Genomic DNA, 14,280 nt, shown 5'->3' with positions numbered 1-14,280 from the left:
AATTCTTAATGTATTTCCACCTCTATCTTCTATCTTCTAACTATAACATTTACATTTCAAACAAATTACATAATTTTGTATTTTTGAGTTTATAATTTATACAGATTATTGTTGTAGTCTATCATGCAAGAAGCACTAAAATTTGATTTCACGAGTAAGAATTTCATTGTATAATATTTTTATGGTACATATTTATTTCTTCATTTTGCATATAATTTGTATTAAATATTAATATGAATATATGATGCGGTATTAATGTATTACAGAGTACAGACATTTATATATTAATTTTGGGTATTTTTGTTATGTATAAGTATAAATAAAATAATTTTAATTCCTATCAGAAAGATGATTGTGTCATAAAGTTTGTATATATGTTTATAGAAATTATACTTATGTCTTTAATTTGTATTTATCAATAAAACAAGTACTATCATCATTCATCAAAATTAAGTGATATTATCAACACGACAACAACCTATATAGTCATAACAAGCTTTCACGAGAAAATCTTTTTTTTATGTGTGACAATTCTATCAATTATTTTGAAATCGATTATTTTTCTTTAGTTTTCTATTGTTTTTACAGATTTTTCAACTTGTTTCTTACTCCTTTTTAAACAATAAATAGTATAACTTATGTTAATTTTATCCATGTTAAGTATCAAATTCGTTGGTTTTCATTGAAAATTTAAATTTGAACACCTTGGGGTTCATTTGGGGGGGGGCCTTAGGCACTTAGCCCCCCAAGTCCACCAAATTATCACCTATCCGTCCTATCCTCTAAGTTTTGACAGACAAACGCCCTTGTTATATTATATGAATAATTATTATTATATTAAAGGCGCGCCGGATACGGTACTGTTCGACGCGAGCCTGGTGGCGTCGTACGATGAGGTGTTGGACGCGGAATGTGACGAGGATTGCGATCTCGATTGCTTGGTGACTGTAACCGAGGCCGGTCGTCGCGCGGCATATAACGCGTTTCGCAACGTGCCGGAAGCGCGCGTTGCGCAGAACCTGTATCTGTGCGCGTGCGTCGAGCTCAAGCACAGGACTGTGGACACGGACGACGACATCATCGAGCAGACCGCCGAGTTCTGGCTGGACGTTGGTAATGACGACATCAAGGTAAAGGTTTGTAAAACATTTTTCGCCCGCACCCTGGGACTGCCGGACTCGCGACTGGAGGCACTGCTGGAGCCTGACACCTTCGAATGGTTCTCGAGATACCGTGACTATAGCAGATCCTCCGGCGACTGCGGCGAAGGCGATATCGATGATGACGAAGACTATGACGAGAATCACGGGCATCGACGACGGCGTTATGCGAACGGCGGGGTCTGTGATGACGACGAAATACCTTGCGCAGATTTCGTGCTAAATTCCAGGCAAGCAATAATATAATATTCACTCAGAAACAGATATACGGATTACGGAGGGTGAAGGGATAAACGTTTGATTGTATAGTGCATACTACATATTACTTAATACCTGCCATGAACTACATAAAAAAATTATATCCCTCCTTTACATGAAAATTCTAAATCTACCACAAATGTCCATAATACTTTTTATACACTCTTCTAATTATTAATTATGTAAGATTCTTATCATATATACATATATAAAATGGTCGTTGGTTAATTAACCGTATCGGTTAGGTTATGGGATACACCATACACCAGGGGTCCCCAATTAATATTTTTGAAGAGCCACATTAGGGATCTGAAAATTTTTCACGGGCCATCAAAATTCTAAATACATATTTACATTTATTCAAAAACCAATAATATTTAACAAAAATAATAATTTACAATAATAACACATTTAATGTTGTCGTAATATGTGTTATTTATTATTATTATTTAAAAATAAGAACTCGTGATGACGTTGTGTTTAACCATTAGAGTTAAACGTTAGTGTTGGATTTTTTTTAAATGTATAATTTGAAAATTTTAAATTTTAATATATACTTAGCCACTTAGGTATTAATATTATTATAAATTACCTATAATCCATATTGTATAAGTATATTAGGTATTATTATAAACACCCATTTTTTAAATTATAAACTAAGCGTCTATCTAGGCACATGTTTATAATCAATTTACTAGCAATATAATATAGACAAAATATCTTAAAAAGTTTATATCAAACTAACCAAACATAATTTTTGAATTTCTATTTTCTTGTTCTGTGACTTAGTGTCTTAGTGAGTAGTGGCGTAATTTAGAATGTTTTATAGAGGGGGATAAAAAAATAAAAATTCAAAACTATTTTGTGGGGGTCTTTGCCACCCACACGGCCCCACCCCTCGTATTTATATATATTTGCTACATTTGCATATTGTTATACTTTATTTATACGTATTAAATATTTGTTTTGTAACATTATTTATTTAGAAAATATTTGGACAAAAAAAATTCGGCATTCGTTGAAGAAACAGATTCGGACGTAGAAGTATACTTGGACGGAATAACGCATTCAGCTTACAATAATGTGATAAATTATATTCAAACTATACCGAGAGTGGTGAGTACTTGGATAAGCCAAGAAAACAGCGAAGAAACGTTCAAATTCGAGTGTAGTATTAATTGGCATTTTTTGTATTTAAATTATTTAAAAAAAATCAAGAATAAAAATAAAGTGAACGAAAAGCAGTTTAAAAAAATATACAATAGATATGTTAAAAATAGTTTTATGGCATAATGTCGATTAATATTTTTATTAAACGCGTTCCTTAATATTTCATATTCATATTATGATATTATTATTATAAATTAATATGTACAAAATGTTTTTTTTCATATTATCATTATTAAAAATAACTAAAAAATGTTTAGATGATTTGTATTTTATGATATAAATTATAAATTATAATGCATGTTCCTATATAATTACATAGATAATTCAGATAATTTTGTGTATGAGACGTAATAAATATAAATAATGTATATAACCTTTATTTTTTTAACATTTGAAACTATTACATGGGGACGGGGTCGACTATTTTCACAAGATTTGTTTTCATGCAATATCGCGTTCATTGAAATTATTAAAAATACAACATTTTTAACACATACATACGGCGAGGTCCGAAGACAAGACAAGACTATAATTATAGTGCGGATGCTAACAGTATAGGTATATAATATTATATAATTACAGATTCCGCGGCCTCCGGTGAGCGTACGAAGCGTTAGGAATATGTTTTTTTATTTTTAAGAGGTAAATGGCACATGCCCCGATTTTCTAATCCATACAACGTTAATAAGTTTTGGTACCTACTATTTACTAATTCTGCTTATGATTTTTCCACGGCCTAATCAGTATCCACCACCCTGTCAGCCTTATTATATTTGTGTTTTCTCTTATCAAGCCGGCTTGTACAGTACCACGAACTAAGATATATAGTTCGTGACAGTACTCTAGGTTTTATGTTCTAATGGGTGTCTCTTTCACAAACTAACCAGGATCGTCACTATGCTGCTAGGTTCCTCTGAGGAACTTTCTCATTTATTGACCACCTTTATGGGTCTCCCGGCTTCATTTCTGAATGTTAGGATATCCTCGATGAACTTGTAGAAGATCCTGAACGACTCATTAGGCTCCTGCAATTTGTATAACCTTTAACATTGCAGTGCACCAGTGTATACAAGTATCAAAGTGATTAATTATTTCTTTCAGAAATTATAGGTTGTATGTAATATAATCTAATAATTTTAATACTTTTGTTAATAGAAATTGATAATGGTTTTTATTTTAAATGGTTGTTATATATTACAGTCGATATACGTACATTTATTGCTTTCGCATAATTATTAGTCGTTAATCTATTTTTCATCGATATTAATTTCTATATGAAAATGCATTTAGCCTGGAAGAAGAGTCGTAAAAAACGAGAAATTAGTTTTCAGGAAAATTAATATGAGAATGATATTTTCGAAGAATGATATTTTTCTAGAATCTAGACGAAGTCGGTGTGTTTGAAAATCCGCCATTGATTAAACTATATTTTATCAATATCGTACCATACTTCAGTCTTATATGTGTTATCATTAATTAATATTTTATTGCTGATACTGATATAATAAAGCACGTGATATTATTATTTAATAATTATTATACGATAATATAGGTACTAAATAATAAATTAAAATTTTAATTTAATTATTCGTATTTAATATTTATAATTTAATTAATTCTACTATTGAATATACTTATTTTCAATTTCAATTTCGTTAACTAATTTGGACAAAGTTTTGTTTTATTTTCTTAAAATGGCCGTTATTCAAAGAGTTGTGTATGTATTTTTCTAAATTATTGAATTGCTGTTTGTTTAATTGAAATCATATTTTTATAGGAAACCGAGGACAAAACGAGGTAAAAGAATTTTGTTAAAAAAAGAACCCAAGATTGTCGAGAACACAAAACACTGTGTATTTATTCCTGGCCGTAAATCATCTTTACAAGTTAGCAGTTGCATGAAAGATTTGGTAAGTTTAATGTTGAATCAAAGAATGATTTATGTTTTAATTTATTGGTACCTAATTTTTAACAGCTGAAACTCAAAAAACCAGATGCTGTCATGTTAACTCAAAAAAATGATATTTTGCCATTTGATGACGCAGTGCAAATTGAAAAATTATTGCAGAAACATGATTCATCTTTATTTTTTTTTTCATCACATAATAAGAAAAGACCAAACAATTTGGTACTTGGTAAGTAATAATTAATAATTGACATAGGTACTGAATGTTTATTTAAAAATATAAAATTGTATATCAAATCCTGTCTTCATAAAAGATGGCCACTATGTTTAACATCTTGATTTACATATTTCTGTGAATCTTACTTTGGGGCTTACCTAGCGCTCAAATTGGGAAAAATTAAGTAGAGGAGCTCAATTAAACGATTTTAAAACTATGTTACAAGTGCACAATTACTTAACACAGACTCATGGAGGGCGCTACCATAGTAATACCTACTTCCCACATCTTATAGAAGAAAATAAAAAAATAATAATTAACATACATAATTTATTCAATATACTAAATAGATAACATTAATAATTATTGTTTTTGATATTAAAGATTAACATTTGTTTTTTATAATTTATGTAAATTGAAATTCACATTTTAATAAAAATTATTTTGGACATAAGTTTGTGACGTCCCCCTGTTCTAATGCAAAAATATAGTAAGAGTCCCGGCCCCCTCTAATTCAAACACTGGGCTTACACATACAAATATAATAACCTCTAATAAATTGAAACTACTCTTAAATAGTTATTCATGTAAACGTCCTATAAATATGTATTTTAAATTATATATATGTTATCTTATAATCCAGCGGTTCCCAACCTTTTATGAGCTTTACCCTAACATTTTGCGACCACCCAAAAAAAATCCATAATTGCAAACAACACTTTCATTTATTTATATCAAATCGGTAAATATGTAATAAATTTATCTATCCTCAATAGATAGAAAATGATATACCTATAATTATATAGTACCTACCCTACACCACACTATAAAGGTACGACCATGCACAGCCCTCGTCAATCCATTTAGATATTATAAATTATTTTCTTCTTCAATCATTTTACTATTAGAATATTTTGGGAGCTTTTTTTTTCCAAAATTAAAATAATGATATAATAAAATATAATATGTAAATTGTAAGAAATGCTTTTGCGACCCACCATGAAAACCTCTGCGACCCTAATTTGAATCGCGACCCGTGGTTGGGAACCACTGCTATAATCAAATAACTTACAAAATAATAAACAATTTACTTTAAATGTTTATTTGGCATCAAGTAATATCAAAACACTATTAAAATTATTTTAATGGGCTACAGTATGATTTCAATACAAATTAGATCATTTCTATTTATTTAAAAACTAGTCTATAACATTTAATTTTAATTAATTTACTTCCTAATTATCTAATTTTATTTAAGATGTCTACATTTTAACATATTTATATATATTCTAAATTAGTATTAATATAATAATATGTACTTCATTATTTTTTTTAACGAGGCATTGGGTGTAGTTAACACATGTATTATTTAATAAATGTTAGTTACATTTAGTTTATAACTAGCATCACTTGTTATTATACAATATAAATGTTATTGATATTTAAAATTATTTTTACAATAATTTATACATGTAATTTAATGATCACTTTACACTAAATATTATAATATAATTATTTGTTTAACAGGTCGCACTTATGACCAACATATATTAGACATGTTTGAATTGGGTATTGAATCATATAAAGGGTGTAGTGAATTTAAAGGTTTATCTGAAATCTCAGCTGGTGTAAAACCAGTTTTGGTTTTCTTGGGTGAACAATTTGACAGTGATCAACAGCTTAAACGTATACGCAATTTATTCATCGATATGTTTCAAAGACAACCACTTAAACAAATAAGACCAAATGGTATTGAACATGTTATGTCTTTCACAGCTGTCGATAGTAAAATTCTTTTACGTTCTTATAGGTAATTTTGATACAATTCTCTACTAAAAAAGTAAAATACCTAGAGATCTAATGGTTTTTTTTTTAACTTCCCATAGGACAGTTTTGTCGAAAACCAGTTTAAAAACTCCACGTGTTGAACTCCACGAAGTTGGTCCATCTGTTGATTTTGTTGTTAGAAGAGATCATATGGCTAGTGCTGACTTATTTAAAACTGCATGCAAAAGGCCCAACATTAAGGTATACATATTTTTTTTTTTTAATTATTACTCTTAAGTTTATGTACTTAATTATATTTATAAATTTATTATTTAGGGTAAAAAAATCAAGAGTGTACGTCGTGATAATTTCGGATCTAAATTGGGACGTCTGCATATGACTAAACAGGATGTAAACACACTGCAGACAAGAAAGATGAAAGGTTTGAAGAAAACATATGCAGAGAGGAAAATGAAAAGGAAGAGTGATGAAGATAAAAATGGACCAGCAGTTAAAAAACCTAAAGTTGCAACTCAAAGTAAAAAGTTGAAGAAATTTAGTAAAAAAGGAAGGAAATTAAGAGGTGGACAAGTTTAACAATTTTTTTGTGATTCAATTATAATAATAAGAAATAAAATTTTTTAAAAAAATAATATATATATTATATCACTACTTTTCTGTGCATATTAACATTAATATAATATAGCACATTTTGTAGTTTGATGAGCATAAAAATATGGAATATGTATGGCTAAATTAACTGTTTAACATATAACTTTAAGAGGAACAGTCATGTTACGTATAGTTCTCAATGCAATTAATTTTGCACATTCTGTGGATACAGCCGTCCAACTATATTTGCCAATAGGGAATACGTCTTCCAATGTTTTTTGGAAAGTAACCAATAATGATAAACATAAACCATCATTAGAGCCTTCTGGTTGGCCGCAATGTTCAATGCTTAATACTCCATGAGGTTTATGCAGAGCTACATCAGCACCAAATATTTCCTAAAAATATTATAATAATTAATAAATAACTGTTTATATAACAAAATATATGCAATTACAGTCATAAACTTGCGTAATGTTGAATGCAAATTCCGATTGTGGTTTATTTCACACATTGGAAAATGGGCTTGGGTTTTTTCTGACATAAGCACATATAATTTAGCACTGAAATAAATAATTAACCATTAAAAAGGTAGATATTACAATTTTTAAATTTAACCCACCTGGTTTTTTGTCTAGCACAGATAAGAAGACGTAATAAAAGTTTTTTATGAGGTTTAATAACAGGCAAAAGGTTATGGTGCCAATCTTTCCGAATCTTGTTTTTTTTAGCTACATTATGAAAAGCTCGACCACATTCAATCAATGGTATAATATCATTGGAACGAAGAGTAACCTAAAATTGAACAAATATGATAATTTTTCATTTCACATTTATAGTTAATTAGATAGTCATACTTCAGAAATATTTTTAATCCATTTAGCTTGTAGAGATTCACTATCAGCTTGAGCTGGTGTTTTTAAACAACCGCCAGTAACATTTCCAGTGAAAATAAATCGAAACCATGCTTTAGATGCAGCTTCCACGGACAATAAAGTAACAAGTTCCATTTCTAATCCTGTTTCTTCTAAGCATTCTCTTTTAACGGCATCCTATTAAATAATACATTTTTAATTTAGTTCATATTTTATTTTCTAATCATATTCTTTTATGTTTAACAGACTTGTAAATTTTCCCCAGGTTCAACACGACCAGCAGGTAGGTACCATTGACCAGCACAAGTACTTTTTGCTTCTTGCATCATGAGCACTTCATCATCACTGTTCACCAGTACTACTAGTACAATATATGTAACTGTACTTTTTGTAACTGGTACATAGTCAGAAGGCCCAATGGGTGTTACACCTTTAGCCACTAAAATAATTAAAAGTTCGAGGATTTTGGTGAAAAGTACTTAAATAACATATACATTATAAGTTTTCCAACATTTAATTCAATTAATTATTTTCATAATTATAACTCAGCGAAACAACCCTTCAGTGGTTTACGTACGATTGTGACATTGTATCAACAATAATAATTTTAAATTATAAAAATATCTATTAAACCATATTATTACCACAAGCTTCATTTTGATCAGCCAACGTAAAGTCACACAACTCGTAGTTTTCGTCCAAAGCTTCACCATGTAACAACTTCATAACTGTTGTTTCTAACGTTGCCATCGTGCACACGTCGATTGATTATGTGTAAAGCGTTTTTAAGACGATATATGGCGGTTTATTATGATCTACTTGTCTGCTCGTCTAATTACTGAGGAACAGAGAAACGCTAGAAATTGGATTTTCGACCAAACGAGAAATCGCGGGACTACTCAGCGCACACTTGGGGGAGTGATTTACAGTTGCCAGACGGCCTTGGACCGAATACCGATGGTGTACGATTAGTTGGGACTAGGGGTGCACGAAGACCTCTTCGCGGTCGTTTTGGTCTAGCATTCGATCTATTGTCATTGTTTACGATTTGCTCACTGTCGCGTAATACGTGTACATTGTACATAGTACAAACGATAAATCATGTTTAGTTTTATTATGATCGACGTGATCTTAAACGAAGACGGAGGGAGTAGGAGGAAGATATATATTAAATAAGAATTAAGAAGGGGTTCAATGTTGAGAGAGTACAACTCACTGTAGTAATAGGTATAGTACTATAGTAGTAATATTATACCTATCAGACACCACTACACCAGTGTATCACTGTTTGGCATTTAGATATGAGATAGGTTGATACTGTTGATAGTTATTACCCACAGGGAGCAGAGTAGATTTATATAAATCTATAATATCGCCATGGTTTAAGAATCTAAATATTATATTGCCATTACTGCCTACTGGTACTCATTACTATGTATTGAGATATCATTCGTAAAAAGTGCCCGCTACTTAGATTTAGACCACGATATATAAAATTATATATTATACTATTATACTTATTATTAATATTCAATATATATGTATTGCGGATTCCTGCCTCCTGGAATGTGGACCCGTGAATCGTGATAACAACAATTCAATTTTCGGCGGATCAAACGTGCCAACCACGGATATTATAAAATAATAATAATTTTGGTGCTAACGCAGGAATTAATATATATATATATATATATATATATATATTTATTTTATACACATATATAATTGACTTATTAACAAAAATAGGACATTAGGACAATAATATAGATATAAATTTATATTATTGTCTTATACAGTATCATTAGTATCTCTTGTCTATAGTCTTAAGTTAGGTGGATATATTCTCCATAGAATAGATGAATAGAATATAATTTGAAGCATTATAAACTGTATATGATCTAAGGTGTGATCCATAGAGTAGTTAATTATTGTTCTGTAGATCCTACCTTTTTTACGTAATTATTCCGTCACACAGAGAGTACAGATTCTTTTCCACTGCGGCTACACTGTAACGCTAATTTATGTTATTCAAACAGTCCGTTATAAATTCTGAGATAGGTATTAGGTATAGTATAAAATAAAACGCAATTTCGCCAATTTGCAATTATTTAATGCTTCAGTCAGTTCAATCTTGAATAGTTGAATCTTCATTCAATTGCCGTTATTGAACATTTTCAACAAAATATATTAATGAATAAATAATAATTATAGAACATTTTTATAAGTAACTGCCTGCTGATAATTGTTTATCGTTTTTATAATTGTTGGAATTAAGTAGTGTAAAAAGAGGTTGCGTGTTATTCACACACCACGGTTGAGATTTTGTGAACGTTTTCAACAACTATATTGTAGTCAGCGCTCAGTAGGTTGATATCTACATTACTCAATAGTCAATACTAGAATTTTGCTGTTTACAGAATTTCGTTGAAAGTTTGTTAACTTTCAATATCGCGTATCATCTGACATCTTAATTGATTTGCCTTTTTCAATTAGAAATGTCGAACATAGTGGAAATTCCAGATCCGCGATCGCCTACTGTAGCTTTTGTCAGAACTCCGTTACGAGTAAGTTGCCTCTATTATTCCTTAAACTATGGTATTTTATGTACAGTACTTTTTAGTATTAATCAGTTATTAGTTGCACTATATGGTTGGAAACTATAATTAATATCTTTTATTTAACATATTTTATGTGTTATTATATTTTCACTGTTCACACTTACATATTTAAGAATTACCTTGTCTTTTAATCAGTTCATTATAATTAATAAAATATGATAGGCAATTTATTTCTAAAATCATACACAGGAAAAAGTATAATTAGTTTGACACCCATTATATCGATTATATTATGACTTAAATCCATTTGTAAAATGTAATTATTATTTTCTTTTTTTTTTTAATTACAAATTTTATTACTTAAATATATTACTAAATTTGTTAATAAAATTCTGATTTTTTTTTAAAAATAGTATTACTTTGTTTGACATTTTTACATTTTTGATTGGAATCCTAAATATTGTTTTTGTAAAAATAAAATTTACAATAATTATGAATAAAATAAAATCATTTATGTTTTAAATGTATATTGCCTCATTGTTATCAAATTGAACAAGATATGGCTGGCATTATGTACTCCAAAGCAATTGAGACGGGTTAATCAAATATTCTTTTTGTAATTAAATGATTTTTATTTACATAACAGGTGGTCAAAATGATAATTGACGAAGAAAATAAATCTACAGAGACAAGAATAAATAATGAGTTATTTGAAAACACTTCGTCTGGAAGTCTAATAATGTCAACACCAATTAGTAACACTTGTGATACAGATGATTCATTTCATTCAGCAGTTGGTGAAAATGATTTTGAACCTTTAATAAACAGTAAGGATACTAAAGTAATGAAAGACAGTAGTAAAAAAAATAGGAGAGCACTGGGGTGCATTAAAAATCGTTTGATTGAAACACCAAAAACGGATATGCGTCGTAAGCTTTGGCGTAACATGGAGGACGAAAGAGTAAAAAAAGGAGTAAATAATGGAGTTGAAAATACACCACCTTTACCTTTCATGGATTTGACTGCTTCAGCTCCACCAAAATTATATAGACACCGCAAGTATACATAAGGTCTTTTTATTTTTAATACTTAATTTAATTTTTATTTACATCACCATAAAATTTCTGATTTGTCATTTACTATACCTATACTTTTGTTTATTAATCTAGTAGCATATTAAGGTGAATCCAATATAACTCATTCTCACTTTATATACAAATTTTTTTGCACCAATGTTTGTAATATACATTTTTATGCCTTATAGTAAAAAAAGTCATTAAATATTTCTTTTAAAACATAATATAAAGTATATATTAAATTTTATTTATTATGTAATTATTTAATCAATAACATATTATTTTAGTGTGTAATATATCTGGATAAATGTTTTTAAACATAAGTTCAAATAAAATATAGTTGCATATATAAATTACTATTGGCTATGTTTGCTCAATACTATAACTGCATCAGTATATAAATACTATTATTATTATTAAGAATAAGAAGTAAAAATAAAATTTTTAGTATTCTTTATAATCCTTAAAATATATTCAGTACAAAGGTTCTAACTTCTAACCTGTATTGTTTGTGTTTAATGTATACCGATCATGATTCATATATCTTATTAAATTGTAATAGAAGTTGAATATATGAATTACTTATAAAATACTTTATTTTTGTAGACAATAAATTACACATAAATCTGTTAATAACTTTTAAGTAATTAAATATATTAATTATTGTTAATTTACATAAAATAGTATAATAATTGCTTACATTATAGGTATAGGTATATCATTGGATTGAATTCTACAATAGTAAAAGAAAATATTTTATAATATTGATAATTCAATTTAATTATTAATTGATTTTCCATGTATATACATAAAAAATATAATCATTATTAAGATGAAGATGGAAGTACTTGTATATGGAATTTACACGATGGCATTCTAATTATTTCAACTGTTACAATGCTTGAAATTCCAAAATTTTCTAAAGCTCCTCGAATCAAACCACATGTAAAAGTAGCATACTATAAAATAAAGATAATTATTAAAATCTTTAGGAATACGATAAATGTTCATATATTTTACACAATTTACTTTGGGTGCAGATTTAAGGTACTGTGTGCCATTTGATAGTTTGCTGAAAAATCGAAATTCGTTATCGTGCAATACATAGACACCTTGATGATTAGTTCGTAAATTATCCACCTGCTTTTTATACACGCAAGACCAAAAGTCTGTACATATAAATTTTAAAACTTCTAGCTCTTCTTTATACCTCGGCAATTCTTTTGTTATTCTAAGCAAAAATATGGTGGTTTTACAAAAATGCCCGATAATTTAAGATAATACATTAAATTTACCTTTCAATCAGTCGCCATCCACATGAGTAACCCAAGTGTTCTAATATTGATATATCTTCGTCCTATATGAACAATTTTGTAGTTTGTAATTCAGATAAAAATATATTTTTTTCAATTAAAACGTAAAAAGCATTAAATTATGTTATTATTAGCCGTTATGTGTATAATAATTACTTCGGCGGACTTGGACACTAGATATGACACGATTTCTGAGTGTAACATATCGAATAGCACGTCTTCCGCGGACATTTCTCTGCCAATATATTAACGAAACTAAATTTAATTTTGCAATTCGTTAAGTAATTCTGCAGTGCACACTGACTGTAAACACCAATAGCACTACACAGTACACACTGACAACTGTTAATTTTAAATTAACATGAAATCAATGATATAATATATTAATAAATAAAATAGTGAATACCTAATATTCTATCGTTCTGGACGTTCTTGTCCTACGCTACAATATAAAAATATAAAATATAAATTAAGTATAATGATTATAATAACACAGAATAAAATTATCAGATAACAGTGGACTTTGATTTATCAGTTTATCAAGAGTAATCACTCCAGAAGAGCTGCTATAGTAGGTTACCTAGTTTACAATTTTGTGCACGTTATACGACATACATTACAATCTCGATTTAAGATAGTCTATCTTAAATCGTGATTACAATTCAGTGTTGTAGCGGCATCTAGTCAACAATTCATGATGGATCGACGCACTCTTAAAAAAGGCAAAATTAGTTTTTGTTTTCAAAAAACCGCCAACATGTATTCACAGGTCATTGGGTTATATAAGAAAAAAATTGACTTTTTTAAGAGATCCTCCAATTTAATAAGAGGACTATAAATAAGCATCTTTACACTCACTTAAACGAATTCTTGGGGCAAATTAATCCTATTAGTTTTCACTGTGGTATTGCTTATTTGTACTCTTTATTCCATCACCATTGTTTTATTCGTAAAAAAATTATTTATTTTTCAACAATATGTTAATGTATTTTAACTAAAATTTTCAATAATCGATCGACGATCAACTGCATATTGAATTTCACATTTCTTACATGCAGTAAGTAGTAAAAAAAAAATCAGCGGTATGAAAATTAAAGCAGTAATGCGACAGGAACTTTGCGAAAGGACTGCCTAAGCATAAAAACTAATTTATTTTTTTTTATCAATAATTAATCAATTCGCATAACCAATTTCAGAATTTGCACATCAGTATCATCCGAATAGCAAAAATCAATTGGCGGTGCTGGTGAAACAATCTGCAGCATTGTCAGAGCCGGACTGAGTCAAACATTTCTACCAGGAAAATAAAAAAAATCGACCCACTTAGGTATACCTTTAAAAACATATATTTTCATATAAAATGATTGT

The 14,280-nt window shown here is 29.0% G+C and overlaps 5 protein-coding genes across 7 annotated transcripts; 3 read left to right on the top strand and 2 right to left on the bottom strand.

Annotated features, from left to right (window-relative positions):
* Nucleotides 1–534: 534 nt before the first annotated feature.
* On the top strand, nucleotides 535–2,731 carry LOC132921194 (uncharacterized). The gene is made up of 2 exons (XM_060984065.1): nucleotides 535–1,390; nucleotides 2,405–2,731. Exons 1-2 carry the CDS (start codon nucleotides 819–821, stop codon nucleotides 2,709–2,711), a joined length of 879 nt encoding a protein of 292 aa, XP_060840048.1. The 5' UTR covers nucleotides 535–818; the 3' UTR covers nucleotides 2,712–2,731.
* A 1,407-nt stretch (nucleotides 2,732–4,138) lies between these two features.
* LOC132923255 (ribosome production factor 2 homolog) lies at nucleotides 4,139–7,131 on the top strand. The gene is made up of 6 exons (XM_060987117.1): nucleotides 4,139–4,305; nucleotides 4,366–4,498; nucleotides 4,564–4,723; nucleotides 6,239–6,521; nucleotides 6,598–6,739; nucleotides 6,815–7,131. Exons 1-6 carry the CDS (start codon nucleotides 4,283–4,285, stop codon nucleotides 7,073–7,075), a joined length of 1,002 nt encoding a protein of 333 aa, XP_060843100.1. The 5' UTR covers nucleotides 4,139–4,282; the 3' UTR covers nucleotides 7,076–7,131.
* A 95-nt stretch (nucleotides 7,132–7,226) lies between these two features.
* LOC132923254 (8-oxo-dGDP phosphatase NUDT18) lies at nucleotides 7,227–9,212 on the bottom strand. The gene is made up of 6 exons (XM_060987116.1): nucleotides 8,610–9,212; nucleotides 8,214–8,404; nucleotides 7,948–8,142; nucleotides 7,713–7,885; nucleotides 7,548–7,653; nucleotides 7,227–7,488 (listed from the first exon to the last, which is right to left on the bottom strand). Exons 1-6 carry the CDS (start codon nucleotides 8,713–8,715, stop codon nucleotides 7,243–7,245), a joined length of 1,017 nt encoding a protein of 338 aa, XP_060843099.1. The 5' UTR covers nucleotides 8,716–9,212; the 3' UTR covers nucleotides 7,227–7,242.
* Nucleotides 9,213–9,995: 783 nt separating this feature from the next.
* LOC132923257 (uncharacterized) lies at nucleotides 9,996–11,955 on the top strand. 2 transcript variants are annotated; one of them, XM_060987119.1, is made up of 3 exons: nucleotides 9,996–10,327; nucleotides 10,459–10,529; nucleotides 11,170–11,955. In XM_060987119.1, exons 2-3 carry the CDS (start codon nucleotides 10,461–10,463, stop codon nucleotides 11,590–11,592), a joined length of 492 nt encoding a protein of 163 aa, XP_060843102.1. In that variant the 5' UTR covers nucleotides 9,996–10,327; nucleotides 10,459–10,460; the 3' UTR covers nucleotides 11,593–11,955. The 2 variants fall into 2 exon arrangements, with proteins under 2 accessions (XP_060843102.1, XP_060843101.1); XM_060987118.1 differs by having other exon boundaries at nucleotides 9,997–10,327; nucleotides 10,383–10,529.
* A 269-nt stretch (nucleotides 11,956–12,224) lies between these two features.
* Nucleotides 12,225–13,457, bottom strand: LOC132923258 (trafficking protein particle complex subunit 6b). 2 transcript variants are annotated; one of them, XM_060987121.1, is made up of 5 exons: nucleotides 13,319–13,457; nucleotides 13,069–13,147; nucleotides 12,895–12,956; nucleotides 12,629–12,830; nucleotides 12,225–12,558 (listed from the first exon to the last, which is right to left on the bottom strand). In XM_060987121.1, the coding sequence occupies exons 2-5, from the start codon at nucleotides 13,141–13,143 to the stop codon at nucleotides 12,427–12,429; spliced, it is 471 nt and encodes a 156-aa protein (XP_060843104.1). In that variant the 5' UTR covers nucleotides 13,144–13,147; nucleotides 13,319–13,457; the 3' UTR covers nucleotides 12,225–12,426. The 2 variants fall into 2 exon arrangements, with proteins under 2 accessions (XP_060843104.1, XP_060843103.1); XM_060987120.1 differs by having other exon boundaries at nucleotides 13,069–13,254; nucleotides 13,319–13,427.
* Between the last annotated feature and the right edge of the window lie 823 nt (nucleotides 13,458–14,280).

This window comes from Rhopalosiphum padi, chromosome 2, assembly GCF_020882245.1.
Source record: "Rhopalosiphum padi isolate XX-2018 chromosome 2, ASM2088224v1, whole genome shotgun sequence".
Taxonomy (NCBI): Eukaryota; Metazoa; Arthropoda; class Insecta; order Hemiptera; family Aphididae; genus Rhopalosiphum; species Rhopalosiphum padi.
This window is presented reverse-complemented; position numbering and strand designations above follow the sequence as displayed.